The sequence below is a fragment of the Dipteris shenzhenensis genome, chromosome 14 (genome assembly GCF_047967505.1).
Source record: "Dipteris shenzhenensis isolate YYH24624 ecotype China chromosome 14, Dip_SZ_1.0, whole genome shotgun sequence".
In the NCBI taxonomy this organism is placed as follows: Eukaryota; Viridiplantae; Streptophyta; class Polypodiopsida; order Gleicheniales; family Dipteridaceae; genus Dipteris; species Dipteris shenzhenensis.
Window position 1 is genome coordinate 12,251,256 of NC_141609.1, and position 19,493 is coordinate 12,270,748.

The 19,493-nt window shown below is 47.7% G+C and overlaps 1 protein-coding gene across 1 annotated transcript in view; it reads left to right on the plus strand.

Annotated features, from left to right (window-relative positions):
• The first annotated feature begins 2,158 nt into the window (after positions 1–2,158).
• Positions 2,159–19,493, plus strand: part of LOC147894203 (uncharacterized) — a 30,056-nt gene continuing 12,721 nt past the window's right edge. Inside the window, exons 1-2 of the mRNA XM_087384836.1 lie at positions 2,159–2,381; positions 2,662–2,820. Of these exons, the coding sequence (XP_087240962.1) occupies positions 2,316–2,381; positions 2,662–2,820 (225 nt within the window). The 5' untranslated portion in view covers positions 2,159–2,315. The remainder of the gene's footprint in view (positions 2,382–2,661; positions 2,821–19,493) is intronic.

Here is a 19,493-nt window from a genome sequence, read left to right on the forward strand (position 1 = left end):
AAATGTGCAAAGGGGCAGATCACAGTTCAGGGGGAAGTCCCAACAAAGAGGGAAGTCTCGTAGCAAATCCAGGGCACGGAACATTGAGTGTTACCACTGTGGCAAGAAGGGCCATATGAAAAAGGATTGCTACAAGCTAAAAAGAGAGCAAAAGGATAAGAAAAAGAATGCAAATTGGGGTGCAAATCAAAAGGAAGAGAGTCCAAGGGAGGACAAAGGAAAAGTGAAGATCGAGGAGATCAATGCAGTCACACATGATAGTGACAATGACGTTCTCTTCATGTCTAGTTTATCTGCAGAGTTGCTTACCACTTCAGATGATGCATATTCCCAGGATTGGATTTTGGATTCTGGTGCTTCATTCCATGTTACTCCCCATAGGGAATGGTTCTCCACTTATGACAGTGGAAAGACAGGTTGTGTGCATCTTGGAAATGACTATGCATGTGACATAGTGGGAGCAGGTGACATAAAGTTTTCTTTTGCAAATGGGTCTGCATTTGTTTTGAAACATGTGAGACATGTGCCTAAGCTGACCAAGAGTCTTATTTCAGCGGGTCAGCTAGATGATGCTGGTTTTCACACCACTTTTGGCTTTCAGAGTTGGAAAATTCAGAAGGGCTCTATGCTTTTGGCCAGGGGTGCCAAGTGTGGGACTTTGTATCCCTTACATGTATCAGGGGTATTTGCATGTTGTTGCAATAACCGAGTAGCCAAGCACTTCTTTGTGGCATTGCAGGTTGGGGCACATGAGCCAGAATGGAATGAAACTCTTATGTTGTTTGGGTTATGTACCGCATTTGAGTTTCTCTGATTTTGAATTTTGTGAGCATTGTCTCTATGGGAAGCAGACTAAATCAGCCCATAAAAGAAGGGGAAAGAAAGAGTTTGAAATGCTTGATTTGGTGCATTCAGATGTATGTGGTCCCATGCCTACACGGTCATTAGGCGGGGCTGAATATTATGTGACATTATTTGATGATGCAACTAGGAAAGTGTGGGCTTATGCTATAGCTCGGAAGAGTGATGTGTTCCAGGTATTTCAGAAATGGCTGGCCTTGGTTGAGAATCAGTCAGGTAGAACGCTTAAATGCCTACAGACTGACAATGGTGGAGAGTATCTCTCTCATGACTTTCAGCATTTCTGTGATACACATGGGATTAAGAGGGAGCTCACATCCCCTCGTACTCCAGAGAAAAATCTAGTTGCAGAAAAGATGAACCGTACCATTCAAGAAAGGTTGCAATGCATGCTTTCCAATGCAAGTCTTTCTGGTGGTTTTTGGGCTGAGGCAATGAAGACTGCAGTGCATGTGATCAATAGATCACCTAGTAAGAGTTTGGATGGTGGTATTCCTGAAGAGGCATGGAGTGGCAAGAAGCCCTCTTACTCTCATTTGCGTACATCGATGGAATTATTTTAATAATTACTTTTACAAAGTGCTTACTTATTTATTCAATGAAAAGAAACATGCCATTCTTAGTGCTCTCTCTCTCTCTCTCTCTCTTTGTTGGAGTGATACAAGTAGAATTTCATTTTGTGCTTGTGCATTAATGTACTCTATTATATTGGTTGTGAAAGCAATTGCCATGTGGAAAAATGAAAATAATGGAAGAGTTAAAACAAGCAAAAAAGGAAGGCTATGGTTGTGGATTTGTTTCTAGCTTTGAGGGTTGTAGTTACTAAAGCATTTGCTAAGTTCACCTTTGGGATTGAGAGGATTTGCGATGGAGATGCGAGCCTTCTCGATGGCCACTTCATTTCTAACAGACGAGTGGCAACCCAATTTGCTCTACTAAGAAGTAATGTGAACGGGGTGTGTGTGTTTGACCACTTTGCTTGTGCAGAGAGGTCTTAGGGCAATTTGCCCCTAGGGTGAGGCTCGAGGGTTGAGTGAAGGTGAGGTCAAAAAAAAAGAAGAAGATTGAACCAGGTTCAATTGGCCTGCCCTGTAGTTTTTTTGTCAGGACAGGATGTTCTCTCAGGTACGGAGCACTAGTGGGGGTTTTGTTGCCAGAAATGTCTCACATGCATGCACAAGCGAGAGGCGGATCGGGCGACATGTGGAACGGTGCACCTGCGAGTTATCCCGCAAAAGGAACTCAAACAAAAAATAAAGCCCCCAAAAATAATTTTCTCATTCGTTGCACTCCTTCGCTAGTGAGATTAGTGAGTAGATTAAGTAAAGCTCTTCTCTTACCGCTTCTCTTTTTCAAATTGTGGAGTGAACGAAAGGCTTTGGTGGTGAAGAGAAGAAGCTTGCTGAGGCTCGGATCGCCTCGAGATCTAGGGTTTGCTTCGAAAGAATTTGGCTATGGTGGGAATCTTCTCGCGTTTCTCAGCAGCAAAGGCAGTCAATCTCTTCTCGCATGGCGCCCCTGTAAGTTCATGTGCTCTGTTCTCACATCTGGAGTGGAAATGTAGCTTCTTATGGCAGCGATCTCCCCAGAATTGCAGCTTCATCTCCATTGCAGTAACTCCTTTCCCCCCGGACTGAGTGCCCCCAAATTCTTTCACTGCAAACCTCTCTCAAGGACCTCGCAATCATCTTCCGTGCGAGAAATGTGCTACACAAGCGGAGGAGCATCTGTCACTGAGGCCATTGCGTGTGAAAATGAAGCGCACATAGTTCGTAAACTAACTGCTAAAAGTTCGTGCAGGAAGCGAAGGAGGAGACTGGAAGCATAGAAATACCAACTTCTCCTGTCGATCGCGGAGTGGAGCGAGCGGAAGAGTTTCTGCCGGTAGAGCACCCTATGGAACCGCCGGAGCACGATCAGCCCGTGCGCTGTCCACAGCCTGAACCTTGCATCATTCACGTGTGTATCATTTTCTTTTAACTTTACAATGCATGTGAGCTAAACACAATAAATTTTTTACTCGGAGCATCCGTCGCTCTGTTAGGGGTTCTTTGTAATCGGAACAACTCCCCCCTCCCCCCCCCACCTGCGGTATCTCGTCTCTCTCATATTGTAGACGCGTGCAGTGCAAACGATATGGGTAGAGATATAGTGATTAAGAATTATGGTTGTCAACCTAGCTGAGCTGGCCAGTGGGAGTGACATCATAGATCTATTTCCCCCAAGTTGTGACATTTCATTAGTTTATTTCAAAGCATTAAGAAGCGCATTATGGCTGGATCTGTTTCATTACGGAAACATTAGGGAAACGTAGTCGTCGCTCTTTAAGGGTTCTTTGTAATCTGTCCCCCCTCCCCCTTAGAGATGTTGTGATTAAGAAGCTTGCAAATAGCTCAAGAATTCCGGCTTGTCAACCTAGCTGAGCTGGTCGGTGGGAGTGACATCATAGATCTATTTCCTCCAAATTGTGACATTTAATTACCTTTTACCTTCTTACCCAACATTAGTAGTTTTCAAAGGACATATCATAATATTTTGGAAATCCTTTCTTTTGATCCTTGTCATAATCTTGAATCGTGTAGCATTATACATCTAGCGTGGAAGATGACGTGGGCAGGCTTCTCTATGTGTCTCATACTATAAAATATCAATCCTAGGTGTCTATACTAATTTACCTCTCGACTTGCATTTTCATCTGAATGTTAATGAGAAAACATGAGCTTTCTAGCATGCTTTTTGGGCATTAAGGACACTACCATATATTCCATACTAACGATGAAGATAGGTAGTTATCCTTTGCAGCTTTTGGGTATGAAGTGAGTTTAGAGATCTCTCTTAAAGATGAAGTGCAAAATGGTGCAACCAACATTACCAAGACATGCCAGCTTTCAGGAAATGAGAACCCATGACAGCAAGCTCCTTAGTTCTAGTTCGACCTTAGATACCCAAAAGATGGGATGTTTAAACTTGCGTGAGAAGAACATCACATGTTGAGAAGGACATCAAACAGGTGATAAGCGAGCCATACCTATTACGTAATCAGTTACACGCTTTGGAATCATTGAAGTGGAGCGTTGGTACGGGGAATGACATTTGGCTCCTAGGGACAGAGGTGCGCTTAGTCTTACCTTCTAAAAGTCATGCCTAGGAAAGTCTACAAGGCATCTCACTTGTTAGAAGAGGGTCACATCACTTGAGATTGGAGACGTGTAGATGGAGGCAAGAGCTTTTCAATTATGCATAATATGTGATAGCAAGTGGAACTAGAAGAATATACATGATATACATTTCTAATGTCTCTCACTTTGTCTCATTTTAGAGAATTGTTTAAACACGTTTTTAAAATGAAATTGATTATGCAGTTCTAGCTTGAATGATTAGCCGCCTTCTTTACTACTAGCCTTTGTCACGGCTAAGTTTGCCCTGCATCTCCGGAGTTTTGATAGAAACTCAGTATGAAGCCCTTTGTATAAATGGATGCTCTAGTATGTGTGGGTGCGGATTTATATGTGAGCATATGTTTATAATGTGGTCTACACCACTATACTGTGGTCTCTACCTTTTGATTAGCCTACTCCTTTAGTGCTAGCCTTCGTCATGGCTGAGTTTGCCCCGCGCCTGCAGAGTGCCGACAGATCAGTGATGAATTCCAAACTGAATCCCCTTGCTAGGCGGCTAGTAGAAGCTTTCGGATGGGTGGCGGTGCAGCTGGATTTGATGCAAAAGCAAGGCGTCGTGCGAGAAAGCAGGTCACGCAGTAGCAAGTGGTGCAGATTTCGAGGGCAGGAGAAGCAGCAGTCCCGAGGGCTGGTACATGGACAGCAGATGCAGTGCGGCATGAGGCAGCGTGGGTAGGAGATAGCGGGTAGGAGGAGAGGAGCGAGGCAACGGGTAGAGAAGGAGCAACGCGTGGAGGAGAAGCAGCGCGTCATGAATCAGCAGCTCATAGGGAGAAGATGTTTGGCATCATTGGCAACACTTTCGGTAGGCACATCAGCTTCGTCTCCATCGATCAGTTGTTGGCGATCAACTTCTTCATTCTTGGGAAGCTCCAATGGCGGTGAAGAAGTCAGCTTCAAGTCTCCATCTTCAATGTCGGTGAAGCCAAGTGTTGGTGGAGAGCTCAAGTGTTGGTGGAGAGCTCAAATCTTCATCTCTAATGCATCATCTTCACTCGGAGAGGCTCGGGTGGAGGGAAGGGGAGCTTAATCATAGAGGAGAGAGTAGCCTTTCATTTACAAGCCTTCTTGATCCTCTAGAATGAGCTATAGAGAAAGGGAAAGGCTAGGAACGGAGGGTCTGATACCACATGAAGGGACATGTGGAGAAGGGAGCATCACTCTAATACTAGGAACGGAATGGAAAGATGGAAAGCATAATGAAAATGGAAAGAAAGTACAAGTGCAAGGCAATGATAACCAAAATACTCACATGTAGATAAAGCTTGATGTTGACTCATATGACAAGACTAGACAAGTACAATGCCTTTATAGAATAGGTACACACACTCTAGGTGTCATATGTATATGGGATAAGTCCCATAGTGACATGTGGCACACTAGGATATAAAGTAGTCTAGTACTACTCTAGAACTCAATAAAACACACTAGAAACACTCACTTTGACTTCATGTTCTAACAAAGCTGTCCTCATCTACCCACTTGGTATCAAGTGCTGAATAGTTCTTAAACTTGACAAGGTATCTATGGATAACCTTGCCTTTGTGCCCTTCCTTTTTTGTGTGATATACAATCTGTTCTGGTTGACAGATCTCCTCCATCTCTTCCACCTTTGGTGGCTCTTCTTGTACTCCAAGATGTCATCAAAGAAAGTAATTGTGAAATGTCTGTATGGTCTGAAAATCTTGTCCATCATGTGATTGAAAGTGGATGGTGCGTTGGTTAACCCGAAGGGCATCACCATACGTGTGTCATGACTTCTTCGGTTTGTGCTGCACTCACGCGATAAGGTGGCTGATCCGGAGGCTCACTTCTTGGAAGGAGCTATATGACATGATCTTCCAGCTGCTCAGGAGGAAGATCTCTTGGAAGAGAATCTAGAAACAATCTTTGAAAGAATCAAGAAATTGAAACTTTTCTTTCTTGACAGGATTGACTTCCACTTGGGGTTCACCCTCTCTCTCTTGTGCGAAAACAAAGTACGCAGAAATAGCTGATTTTATTGACTTAGCAATAGATACATTAGATACAACTGGGATCGTCTCGCCTCTTCCTTTGGCCAAAATTGTATGCTCCTTGTTTGTGTGCATGAAACTGAGAGTTCTCGTTTTGGTGTCCAAATCTACTTCTTGTCTATGGAACCATGGCATACCCAAAATGACATCGGGATGTTTGAGGGTTGAAACATGGAACTCCTCATGGTCCATATGTCTTGAATATGTAGTCTGAGTTCCCCAATCAATAACTGTTTTTCCTTTAAAAACATGTTCTGTATCTAGAGCTGGTCCCTACTCTTCAGTCTTGATTCCTAGTCTCAAATCTAGGTCTTCTGAGATGAAATTATATGTAGCTCTTGGATCGAATATGATCAAAGCATTCTGGTCTCTTTGCCCCATGAGAGGCAAAGTTCTAGAGCTTCTGGATTCGTGGCTCTTCCCAATATATTAGAGACTCCTCCCGCCAAAGGTTTTGATGGTTCTTTTGGCATTTCTCGCTTCCTCAAACCCGGAGGCTTTTCGGGGCACTTGGCAGCCAACTGTCCTTCTTCTTTTCCACAATGGAAACATTTTCCCTCCTTTCGGAAGGCCTCTATTTGCTCTAGTGAAAACTTCGATTTTCCTTTGTAGGGCTTCAATGGACCCCTGGGCTCCTGAAACTGGAGCTGTCTTTCTCCTTGATTGTCGGCCGTGTTTCTTTTGAAGGTGTCTCCATCTTTGCCTTTCGAGGCAGCCATTGTCCGTAGCAAACCTTTCTTTGTTTCCTCAACTACAAGGGCTGAGTGCATCAAATCTTGCAGCTTTGTCTTGCGTTCAATGCTCACTTGGGTGCAGACCAGCCCGGTACTTCCACATCTTTGCCTTTTCTGAAATTTCCTTGAAGGGGGACTAATCTGGAGGTACGCTGAAAAGAACTTCTGATTGTAAGTCTCGACTGTATCTGTAGCTGTCATGGATACACTCTCCCAAGTTTTATGAATATCATCATAAAAATTATTTGGCGAAAATTTCTCGTAAAATTCTTCTTGAAACTCTTCTACTTCTTAGGTGCTTCATCTGCCACTAGGAGAGCTTCCCACCATACTTTGGCACTGCTAGTAAGATGGAGGCTTACGATCTTCAATTTTGACTTCTCACGATAATTTCCTATGTGGGAAGCTATGTTGAACGTCGGATAAAGTCCATTTCCATTAAAAGTAGTAAATTTGACGGACTTGCCACCTTCTTTGAAATCCATTCGTCTTGATCTGGTCTTCCTCCTTTTGCACCCATGAGATGAGTACTCTTGGGGTGGAGGGAAGAAGAAGAAGAAGAAGAAGAGGAATTGGAAGAAGATGGGCTGGAGCTGGGAGATCTCTGTTGGTGCTTTCTGCTTTGGCTTCCATGAGGCTTTGGACTCCTTTCTCTTTTCTTCGAATTTGAATACCTTTGAACTGAAGGAGAACTTCGGGAATGCTTTCTTGAGGCACGATGTTGCCTAGGAGATTCTTTAGAAACTGAGGGAGATATAGGATATGTGGGAAGATGGAACGTGCTGAGGCATAATCTCCTTGAACAAGTGCTGACATCGAGATATCTTTCTCAGGGACTGGAACTCCTCGATTCTTCCCTTTATGAATTCTTCATCTAGATCTTGATCACGTGCAAGAGTGTCTCTTACTAGGTCGTGTTGTAGCTGACCTGCCTCGTCCTGAAACCATGATGTGGGAGATGGAAAATCTGACCCACTGAAACAAGCTTGGTTGGGCCTAAAGCAGTCCATTGCAAAGCTGTCACGGGCATCCATAGCCCGTGGCCATGCTGGACTACACAGGCAGCCAGCTTAGCTGCAGCCCACGCAAGCAGCCATAGCACGTGGGACTGCCTCGCAGTCAGCCAACAAGGACAAGGCACAGCAACAGTGGCGCCAACTCAAGAGCGCCACATCAGCAACCATTCGACTGCCACGTGGATTGGTATGTGCCACGTCAATAACCAGTTGGCCACGTCAGCCCAATCAGTGGGCAGCAGCAGGGTCGGCCTTTGCTGGTCGGTCAGTTTTGAGGCCCAAGGGGACCTATAAAAGGAAGCCCCTTGGCCTTCATTTCTCATCCCACTTCAGGCCTTCCAGCCTTCAGTGAAGCAGCACCTAGGCCTCCTTGCAGCAGACCAGTAGGGTAGCCTCAACCTCTTCAGGGATCTAGTGAGGATTCACCTCCTCTACGTAGTCTAGTCTTGTTTTGCAGTGAGGGTTTTAGCCCCTTCATACAGTTGTATTCAGCCCTTTGGGCATTCATTATTCAGTTGCATTCGAAGGTCCACTACATTCTCTCCCTCTGATTCTCACACTCACTTCCACAGCATCACTTTGTATATTGAGTGCATCATCTTGCAGTTGCAGTTTCAGAGCTTCAGATTCTTTCCTGAGATTGAGGGTTATCCTATATTTTTGTGTGTATTTTATCCCTACCCAGGACTAGTGGTTGTACATACTCCAGTAGCCGCTCTGTCCCTTACTCCATTGCGCATCGAGCCAGATCCCGCCTTCACCCGTAGGTCTTTACACCTTGCGGCGTGAGGGGAAAGTTCGTTTCCAGAAGTCAGGAGGTAGAGGTTCAGGTTAGTTAGGGACATCCCCATTGTTTATGGTCCAGACAAGAGCAGGGCACCAGAGAGCGTGAAAGGCTAGCTCGGAAAGCAAAAGAAGAACGCGATTGAGAGGCTCAAGAAACCAAGGAACTTCGGGAGTGCGAGGCCCAGGAGGCCAAGGAGCTTCGAGAACGTACTGCTCGAGAAGAAGGAAGGATGGGATTGGCAGCTTCTCATTTCTCTACTCCGACCAGGGGGGGAGAAAAGGAGAGACTTCCACCTCCAGCCAAGCCTTCCTTTTTGGGGGGAAGCTCAACTTCATACGGTACGATGGTAAGCTCCTAGGGACTCTTAGTGTTGACTTCATGGCTCAATCAGTTTGCTCAATAAGTTTGAAAGCTATTTTTCAGTGATGCTGTCACGAGGACGTGAAAGTGATGTAAAGTATCTTTGTAACTCAACCTACGCTTAACCCAAGGTTAACCATGGTTAAGTGTTGTATGTTAGCATTATATGCATCTCCTACAGTGTACTTGTGTGCACACTGCTCTGAGTGAGGGCTTCTTTGTGGGTGTGCCCGCCCCTCGTGAGGTTCTTTCATTCCCGGTTCCACACTTGTATCTGACACTATTTTCCATCGGTCGGAGGCTATTCCTACACTCAGAGGGGGCACCCACGAGACAGGGACGAAGCGGGGGACAGACCAGGCCGACCAACTCTTGGCCGACCAGCTCCTGGCCGACCAGCTGGTCGGCCCAGTTGGCTGGCCGACCAGCTGGTCGGTCTAGGCCATCTGGCCGACCCTCCTGGCCTTCCCTATAAAAGGGTCTTCCCCCTTCCTCATCTCTGCACTTCTTCCAGCAGCTCCTCAAGGCTCTTGTCTTCAGCCTGCTCTTGGCCATCCTCACCGGAGCCTCCCCTCAGCTGTTCTGTTGGCTGCCCACGCTCTCTCTGCAGATCTTCTGGTGCAGCTTCTCCAGCCTCCTCGCTCCAGGCTCCTCTGCCTCCTCGTTGCAGGCCCCTCCAGCCTTCTCGCTCCAGGCTCCTCTAACCTCCTCGCTGCAGGCCCCTCCAGCCTCCTCGCTCCAGGCTCATCCAGCCTCCTTGCTCCACGCTCCTTCAGCCTCCTCGCTCCAGGCTCATCCAGGCTCCTCGCTCCAGGCTCCTCCAGCCTCCGTGCTCTCAGGCTCCAGCCTCCTTGTGCCCCTATCCTCTGCTCCAGTTCAGCCCCTTCTGTAGCTCCTGTTTCTCATCCTGTTCAGGACTCCTTGTATTACAGTTGCTGCCTTGGTTTAAGGGCTAAGTTACAGCAGATCTGTTTGTGGCACATCTTGTTGTCTCTAGTATTCTCTGTGTGATTCTGTAGCTTCAGTTTGCTTACATCTTCCGCTGCCACTCTTGACATGGTATCAGAGCACTAGGTGCTCCCCATCCTCTTGGTTACTGAAGCATCCACCAACACCTGGGTGATTTCTTCTATGCATCTCTCTTGCTGGTCGGCAGCCTATGTTCCTCCTGCCTCTGTGATCAGCCCTTTGCCTTCTCCTTCTGCTGGTTAGCAGTCTTTGTTCCTCCTGCCCCGAGATCGGCACCTTGGTCACTTCTCCCTCTGGTTGGCATCACTGCAGGCTCCTAGTTTGCTGGTCGGCATCTTCCTAGGCACATGTCTTGTTGGTCGGCAGTACCTCTTGTGCACCAATTTTGGTCGGCATCCATCCTGCCCCTGAATCCAGGTACATCTGTGACCTCGACAGCTTCTCTAGCATCTCCTACCCCGAAGCCAGGCACCAGTCGGCATCTTGAAAATCGGTTTTGTGTTGAAATTTTGCTGTGAATTTATATTTTGAAAATTTGCTCCCGTACCCCGGACTATCAATAGCAGCCTACTGCTTCATCAAGAGCCTCTCCCCCCCTTCCTTCATCGCGCATCGGGTCGGCTCCCGTCTTCACCCGTACGACTTTATTCAGGGGTTTCTGGCAGAACTTATTGGCTCTTGATCCCTGGGTTCGATTGTTCTCTGTTTGGTATTGAAACACATGGGGGCCTCAGCCACTCAAGAAATCATGAGTCCTGTCTAAAAAGTACGGATCTCCACACCCAGATACAGATCCCAATCCTTCCCCACTTCTCCGAAACTCAGAAGTTTGATGGTACTAACTATGACACCTGGAAGGATAACATCGTCGCAGTTTCAGAGGGGGACAGACATCCTCTTCTCCATTTACTCTCTCGTACAGGTTCCCATCTACCGGATTCTCTTCACCGACAAACCTTCCTCATTTGCACTACACTCCGAGTCTTGGATTGTTTCTTTACATGGCCCCAACCGGGAACATACTCTCGAGGGGGACTCTCCCGTTCACCATCCTTCAACAGTCCGGCTCGTCATCGACAGTACCAGCTTCTTGCGGACTCACCCAGGTCCCTGCTTCTTCGACAGGAGCTGAGAGGGGGTGTTAGCATTATATGCATCTCCTGTCTACAGTGTACTTGTGTGCACACTGCTCTGAGTGAGGGCTTCTTTGTGGGTGTGCCCGCCCCTCGTGAGGTTCTTTCATTCCCGGTTCCACACTTGTATCTGACACTATTTTCCATCGGTCGGAGGCTATTCCTACACTTAGAGGGGGCACCCACGAGACAGGGACGAAGCGGGGGACAGAGGGGGACAGACCAGGCCGACAAACTCCTGGCTGACCAGCTCCTGGCCGACCAGCTGGTCGGCCCAGTTGGCTGGCCGACCAGCTGGTCGGTCTAGGCCATCTGGCCGACCCTCCTGGCCTTCCCTATAAAAGGGTCTTCCCCCTTCCTCATCTCTGCACTTCTTTCAGCAGCTCCTCAAGGCTCTTGTCTTCAGCCTGCTCTTGGCCATCCTCACCGGAGCCTCCCCTCAGCTGTTCTGTTGGCTGCCCACGCTCCCTCTGCAGATCTTCTAGTGCAGCTTCTCCAGCCTCCTCGCTCCAGGCTCCTCCTGCCTCCTCGTTGCAGGCCCCTCCAGCCTTCTCGCTCCAGGCTCCTCTAACCTCCTCGCTGCAGGCCCCTCCAGCCTCCTCGCTCCAGGCTCATCCAGCCTCCTTGCTCCACGCTCCTTCAGCCTCCTCGCTCCAGGCTCATCCAGGCTCCTCGCTCCAGGCTCCTCCAGCCTCCGTGCTCTCAGGCTCCAGCCTCCTTGTGCCCCTATCCTCTGCTCCAGTTCAGCCCCTTCTGCAGCTCCTGTTTCTCATCCTGTTCAGGACTCCTTGTATTACAGTTGCTGCCCTGGTTTAAGGGCTAAGTTACAGCAGATCTGTTTGTGGCACATCTTGTTGTCTCTAGTATTCTCTGTGTGATTCTGTAGCTTCAGTTTGCTTACATCTTCCGCTGCCACTCTTGACATTGTAATGGTTTGGCCGTGAGGGACTGGCTAGAGGAAGTGCACACTTCTTAGAAGTTCCTAAGGGCAAAGTCTAGGTGCACCACTAGGTCCTAGGGGCAAGGCAAAGGCTTTAAAAGAGGGGTCTAAAAGTTGGGCCCAAGGACAACCAATGTTGTCCTTGGTATGGGGTTAGGACTTTAATGAAGGGGCAAATGGCAAGGAGGAGATGCCATTTTTCATGCATGTGTATGCATGCCCTGTTAGAAATGACCCAACAGAGGGTACGCACAGCGGAAGACTTATAGTGGTGTGGGTGTGGAATCACAAACTTCTTTACTTAATGTGCATCACATAGATGTGCAGACTCATCAATAGACAATGAACCAGCCAGATAGAGAAACCACCAAAATATATTTCCGTCCAAAACTATGGACACAATACAAAAGATATAGATCCAGAGTTCCACCAATGGTGTGGTCCTCTGATCTTACCACAAGGTCCTATAAAGAAAGTTCTTGGAGACAAATAAAACAACATTGAAGACTAATGATAGCTGAAGAAGAAATATATATCACCAAAGGAACTCAATACAAGAGAAGGTATCAGAGAGAAGCTTTGGAGGGAGCAAACATCAGTCCTCCAGGGCAGCCAACTGTAGTGGACTTCTGCACTGGCTCCACAAGTTGGAACTGAACAAGATCTGGGACAGCAAACTGATGCAAGGTTTGCTGCAGATCTGGAGCAAAAAAGAACAGTAGATGGAGAAGAAGCTGTGGCTGATTTGGAGCAGAAGTAGGAGCAGAAGTTGGGGCAGATCTGGAGCAGAAGTTGGGGTAGATCTGGAGGAGAAGTTGGGGCAGATCTGGAGGAGAAGATGGAGCAGAAGTTGGAGCAGAAGTTGGGGCAGATCTGGAGCAGAAGTTGGGGTAGATCTGGAGGAGAAGTTGGGGCAGATCTTGAGGAGAAGATGGAGCAGCCAGGAGGCAGGAAGGAGAGGCAGAGAGGAGGCAGGAAGGAGGCAGGAGCTCAGGGTGTGCAGGGACCTCAGGAGCAGAATCTATGAATGAGCACCTAGCCCCCCCCCCTTTAAGTAGGGAAGGGCCAGTCAGTCAACCAGCTGGTCGGCCAGCTGGTCAGTCTGGTCGGCCAGATTTTGGCCGACCTGGTCAGTCTGGTCGGCCAGATTTTGGCCAGTTTTGGCCTCCGATTCTGGGCTATTCTGGTGCCTGTTTTGACGAGGTTTTAATAGAGTATTTTGGCTTCGGCTGCAAAAAGCATGGAACGTGCCATGTTCATGACTGTGCGCTGTCTCCGTTCGACACGAGCATTTTGGGAGGGTGAATTGGGAGATGTAAGATGGCGTTGGATACCATGCTCATGAAGGAAGTGAGTGAATTCATGGGAAATGAATTCACCACCATTATCACTACGAGCCATCCCAATAGGCTTTCCCGTTTGATTCATGACCAATCGAGCCCAAGTAGCAAAGAAGGAAAAAGTGTCAGATTTCTCTTTCATGAAGAACACCCATTGATATCAAGAGTAATCATCCACAATTAAGAAGAAATATTGTGAGCCATTCAATGAAGGAACAGGAGATTTGCCACTAATATTGAGGTGGATTAGACGCAATATCTCAGTGGCTCGAGAAGTGGAATGAGAAGGAAAAGAAGTTCGACTTTGTTTGCCTAATTGGCATGGACGGCAAATATCTTTGGCTCGCGATAATTTAGGTAGGCCATCAACCAGATGATCTCGAGACATTTTATATAAAGAGTCATAGGACAAATGTCCTTGACGATAATGTCACAATCGTTCTGTGTCAGTTGGATCTTTCAGGGTAGCAAGACCATGAAGCGGATGAAACTCAGAGCCGGTATTGGAGGGAGTCTCAAGAAATTGTGTTATGAGGTACAGACCATGAGGTTGGGTTTCGCCCCGAGCTAACAGGAGTCCCAATGTCTCATCTATGATTTCGACATGCATCTTTGTAAATAGCACCGCGCGACCAAGAACGCAAAGTTGATGGACGGAAAGAAGATTGACCCCTAATTGAGGGACATAAAACACTTGATCCAATTGAGCAAGATTGGGGCCTTTGTCGGTATCAAATGTGATTGAACCAACGCCACGAATAGTAGCGACAGAGTTATTGCCACAACGGACTCCCCCTGTTGCCGGTTGGCGAGAAATGAAGAGATCATGATGACATTCTTACCAAGCCGGTTAACTGACCTATTCTTGAGCATCTTAGCCCACGGCTTGGGATTGGTGTACCGCCTCCTTTCCCTTAGCAGTATTTGTGTACTTGTGCTTAAGGAAGTGAACAAATCCCCTGCGAGGGCACTCCTTAAGTACCTCTTTTTTGTTTTTTCTGATTGTACCATCACTACTGGGCATTTAGTGAAGATGAAAACCTACTTTGTAGGCATCTCCATCTAAATGAAAACCCTCTTGTTTTAAAAAAAAAAAAAAAAAAAAAAAAAAGGGCTGATGAAGAAGATAGATCACCCCTGGAACAACTCTTTGCTTCTCCCTTCTACATTGGACATTGAGAGGGGGTGTTAAGCCAGGCAATCTCCAACTCTAGAGGACAGGATAATCAAAGGCCAAACTGGCACAAAGGTCAGATAAAATACAGGTAAAAGGCCACAGGTGAATCTCTGTCAGGACCAAAATCAAAGCCAAAATACTCTGTTAAAACCTCGTCAAAACAGGCACCAGAAGAGCCCAGAATCGGAGGCCAAAACTGGCCAAAATCTGGCCGACCAAAAACTGGCCGACTAGACTGACCAGGTCGGCCAAAATCTGGCCGACCAGACTGGCCAGGTCGGCCAGATCTGGGCCGACCAGCTGGCCGACCAGCTGGTTGACCGACTGGCCCTTAAAGGGGGGGGGCCTAGGTGCTCATTCACAGTTTCTGCTCCTGAGGTCCCTGCACACCTTGAGCTCCTGCCTCCTTCCTGCCTCCTGGCTGCCTCCTCTCTGCCTCTCCTTCCTGCCTCCTGGCTGCCTTCTCTTTGCCTCTCCTTCCTGCCTCCTGGCTGCTCCATCTTCTCCTCCAGATCTGCCCCAACTTCTCCTCCAGATCTGCCCCAACTTCTTCTCCAGATCTGCCCCAACTTCTGCTCCAGATCTGCCCCAACTTCTGCTCCTACTTCTGCCTCTCCTTCCTGCCTCCTGGCTGCCTTCTCTCTGCCTCTCCTTCCTGCCTCCTGGCTGCTCCATCTTCTCCTCCAGATCTGCCCCAACTTCTCCTCCAGATCTGCCCCAACTTCTGCTCCTACTTCTGCTCCAAATCAGCCACAACTTCTTCTCCATCTACTGTTCTTTTTTGCTCCAGATCTGCAGCAAACCTTGCATCAGTTTGCTGTCCCAGATCTGGTTCAGTTCCAACTTGTGGAGCCAGTGCAGAAGTCCACTACAGTTGGCTGCTCTGGAGGACTGATGTTTGCTCCCTCCAAAGCTTCTCTCTGATACCTTCTCTTGTATTGAGTTCCTTTGGTGATATATATTTCTTCTTCAGCTATCATTAGTCTTCAGTGTTGTTTTATTTGTCTCCAAGAACTTTCTTTATAGCCTATCGACACCTGAGCCTTGACTTGGAAAGCTTGGAAGATAGATCATCAACTGAAGATGTCTTCTCCTTCTTCCCCAAAGCGATCTCAGCCTGAATCGACCTCTATTCAACCACCACCCTCGTCATATGTCGAGAGAGAGTTTGCAAGGATCGAAGGTGATGAATACCTCTCCAAACTCTTTAAAGAATTTGCTGAATTTCAGAAATGGAAGGAACTTGAAGCAGGTACCCGCACACCTCGTGCTTCTTCTTCTCCACGTTTTTCTCCGATACGTCAACAAGGACCTCTATTCAACTCAGAAGAAGCTGAGCAACATCTCAAGTTCGGTGCCGACGAAGAACAAGTATACCCTGACGAAAGAGGATAGGCCGGCATGAGGACAATGGGTTATTTGACAATGCCTATCCCACAAGAATCAGTGCAAGGTATGTTGCCCTAGTCCCTTGGTGCAACTCCATCTGTTATGCAAGGCATAGGAACGAGTAATCACGAGGACACAGATCCATACATGCATGTGAACACTCGTCGACGAGAAAGGAGAAATGCGTCAGACAATGAGTTTGCTTTCGGTTCTCATTCTTCCTTTCCTCCCATCCCTCTCATATCTTCCGCTGCCATCTTTCCTCCAGTGGCTTCTCATCCTCCATCTTCTCCCATGCCACTGGGCTCCTATAGTTTATTTCCCTCTATCTCTCCCGTTGCCCCTTTTTCCCCTCTCATGTCGTATCCTGCCTCTCATGTTTATCCCTCCCCCTCAGGACCTTCTCCGAATCCTTTTGTTCCTCCGGTGGTACCGCCTCTCCCTTCTTCTCACTCCGCTCCTGTTCTGAATTCTCTCATGCCTCCACCGATTGCTTCTCCCTATCATTCCCTTTCTTCCTCTCACCCTGTCTCTGCAACAGCCAAACATGCTTTTACTGATATGTTTTAACGGGTCTAATTATACCACATGGTCAAATCTCATGTGCCATGTGCTTGATTCTCAAGACTTATGGGAACTCGTTCAAGGTACTGAACTGCAACCCGATCCTCATGTTTATCCTTATCAGGTAGTTCGCTCGTGGCGACATCGTAATGCCACTGCCATTGTCGAAATCATGCAAGGTCTTTTGCTTGAATTTTACTCTCAATTACAGCATTTTGACCTTGCCTCTGAGCGATGGGCACATCTCACTGACCGCTATGCAGCCCGAGATCGTACTCGTCGCATCAATCTTGACCGCGATCTCCAGCAATTCCAGAACACTGCTGACGATGATCTCAAGGCCAAACTGGCAGACTACCGGCGGTTAGTTCAATCACATTTGATACCAACAAAGGCCCCAATCTTGCTCAATTGGATCAAGTGTTTTGTGTCCCTCAATTAGGGGTCAATCTTCTTTTCGTCCATCAGCTTTGCCTATAAAGAAAGTTATGATACCATATAAAGAAAGTTCTTGGAGGCAAATAAAACAACACTGAAGACTAATGATAGCTGAAGAAGAAATATATATCACCAAAGGAACTCAATACAAGAGAAGGTATCAGAGAGAAGCTTTGGAGGGAGCAAACATCAGTCCTCCAGGGCAGCCAACTGTAGTGGACTTCTGCATTGGCTCCACAAGTTGGAACTGAACCAGATCTGGGACAGCAAACTGATGCAAGGTTTGCTGCAGATCTGGAGCAAAAAAGAACAGTGATGGAGAAGAAGTTGTGGCTGATTTGGAGCAGAAGTAGGAGCAGAAGTTGGGGCAGATTTGGAGGAGAAGATGGAGCAGCCAGGAGGCAGGAAGGAGAGGTAGAGAGAAGGCAGCTAGGAGGCGTCTGGTCGGCTAGATTTTGGCCAGTTCAGACTGTTGTACTGCCTGTGTGTTTGCCCTGAAAGCAAGCCTTGTACCTCATTGAGGCACCCACCAAAAACCTGTGTAATCCTGTACTGTCCCCTTCTAAAGTACAACATCCATATGTAACCCGTACAGGTCTGCCATGCTTTTGCACTATTTTGACCCTCTGATCTGCTCATAACAGCTCTAGATGTGCTGCCCACATGACTGCCAAGATGCTGTCCATGTGGCAGCCCCATCTTATCACTCAATCCCTTCTGGCTCTTGTCCACATGGCATCCAATCAGATGCCCATGTGACAGACACTCAAACCCTAGGCTCACCCCCCCATGCTCTCCTCATATGGGGGCTTACAGATGGGGAGGTAACCTTTCCAACATGCCCTCCCCCACCTTCCATCTCTCTCCCCTCACTCTCCTAGAGGTGTTGGACGTTTTCAGTTGTTCTTGTGCAGTTTTTTGAGCTGTATGAGCTGTTTCAAGCCTGTTTTCAGCCATTTTAACTCCGTTTTGACTGTTCCAAGGCTAGAACGCACTTCTAGGAAGTGCCAGAAGTCATTTCTGAACTTTTTGAAAATTTTCGTACGGACTGTACGGATGTCCGTAGGGCTGTACGAAATCCGTACGGATGTTGAGCTGCCTCCAGCAGGTGCCCGGGGTTGTCTTTTGTTGTGTTGGACCCTTGTGCACATGTTTTTGGCTGCGTGGTGGCTTCTGGAGCTGTTTTGGACGAGTGCAGGCTGCAGGAGGACTTTCCCTGTTGCTTTTGGCACTTTTTGTTAGGAGGACTCAGGCACAGATCCCGAGGCAATCATCTCGGGGCAGATCTGTGAACCATCTTTCCTCTACAGCTCTTTCTTGTTCACCCTCCGCTCTCTACCTTTATTTATCTCTTCTCTTGATTGTTGGAAGACACTTGCACCCTGCAGGGAGCCTAGAGAGAGGATAGGTGCGAGGAAGGAGCTCGCCCCTTTGCCACAGAGAGCGGGAGTTGGTTCCAGGTTCGGTTTTTCCTTGTTCTTTCTTGCTTTGCAGCTTTTTGCAGTGCATGTATATTGTGTGCAGGAAGCACCCAAAGGCAAGGGTGATCCTGTGGAAGGCCTAAGAGGTGGGCCCTGGTAGTGTTGGGTGAAGGACACCTTCAATGCAATTGTTGCTATAGCCATCAATCTTAGCAAGCATGTCACACCGTGAGAGGTCATTGACCATTTCAGAGCAGCAGGGGTAGGACGAAGACAAAGCATCAGAGAGCCTTGAAGAGGAGCACAGTACCAGCGGGGGTGATGACCAGCAGGACAGTGGGGCTCATCCAGTCTCTCCTGAGCATGCCACGGAGGACTCATAGGATGAGGTAGATGAGGCATAGGAGCTTGATCCCAATGCACTTTTTCAGCTACGAATGCAAAGTGTAGCGGGAGCCCTATCGTAGTTGCAACATGCTGTCACGGAGATTATGCAAGCTCCTCCCCCTATGGTTGCTTCCCTTGGAAGCAAAAAGTCATCTCAGAAGAAACATAAGAAGCATAAGAAGACCCCTAGGCATGTTTCTTTCGGTGGACAGCCGTCAGAGATGCCCTCGATCACCCCTGTAGCGGGTAATGCCAATAACTTCCATTCAATCAATCAGGGACAGTAAGCCCTTCCTCAGCCCACGATGCATCCATGATATTTCGGAGGGGGATCAGCTTTTCAGGCAATGGTGGCACCATCCGCAGAGGCACCCGGAATGCCAGGTAGCTTTATGGGCAGCACGCAGCCGGGAATGCAGAATTTCCAGCAACCTATGATGGGTGGAATGCCCCTTGCAAATGCCAATATGATGTACTCAAACATTGGGATGCAGCCTGGAATGCAGACAGGAATGCCTGGGACAATGGGCAATACTTGGAATATGCCACAGTTGCAGGGAGTGGGACCTGGAATGCCAAACCCCACCATGGGTACGGTTGGAATGGCTCAGAATGCGGGAGTAGTGATGCCCCCACCGTTTTTACATGCCCCCGTTTATGACAATCTCACCCCTAAAGGCAAATTGAAAGATTACAAGGAGGGAGGGGCAACTGTCAGGTTTGAGACTTTCAATGGGATGCAGGACAGATTGAAGGCTTTGACATTCGTGCAACAGTTTGATG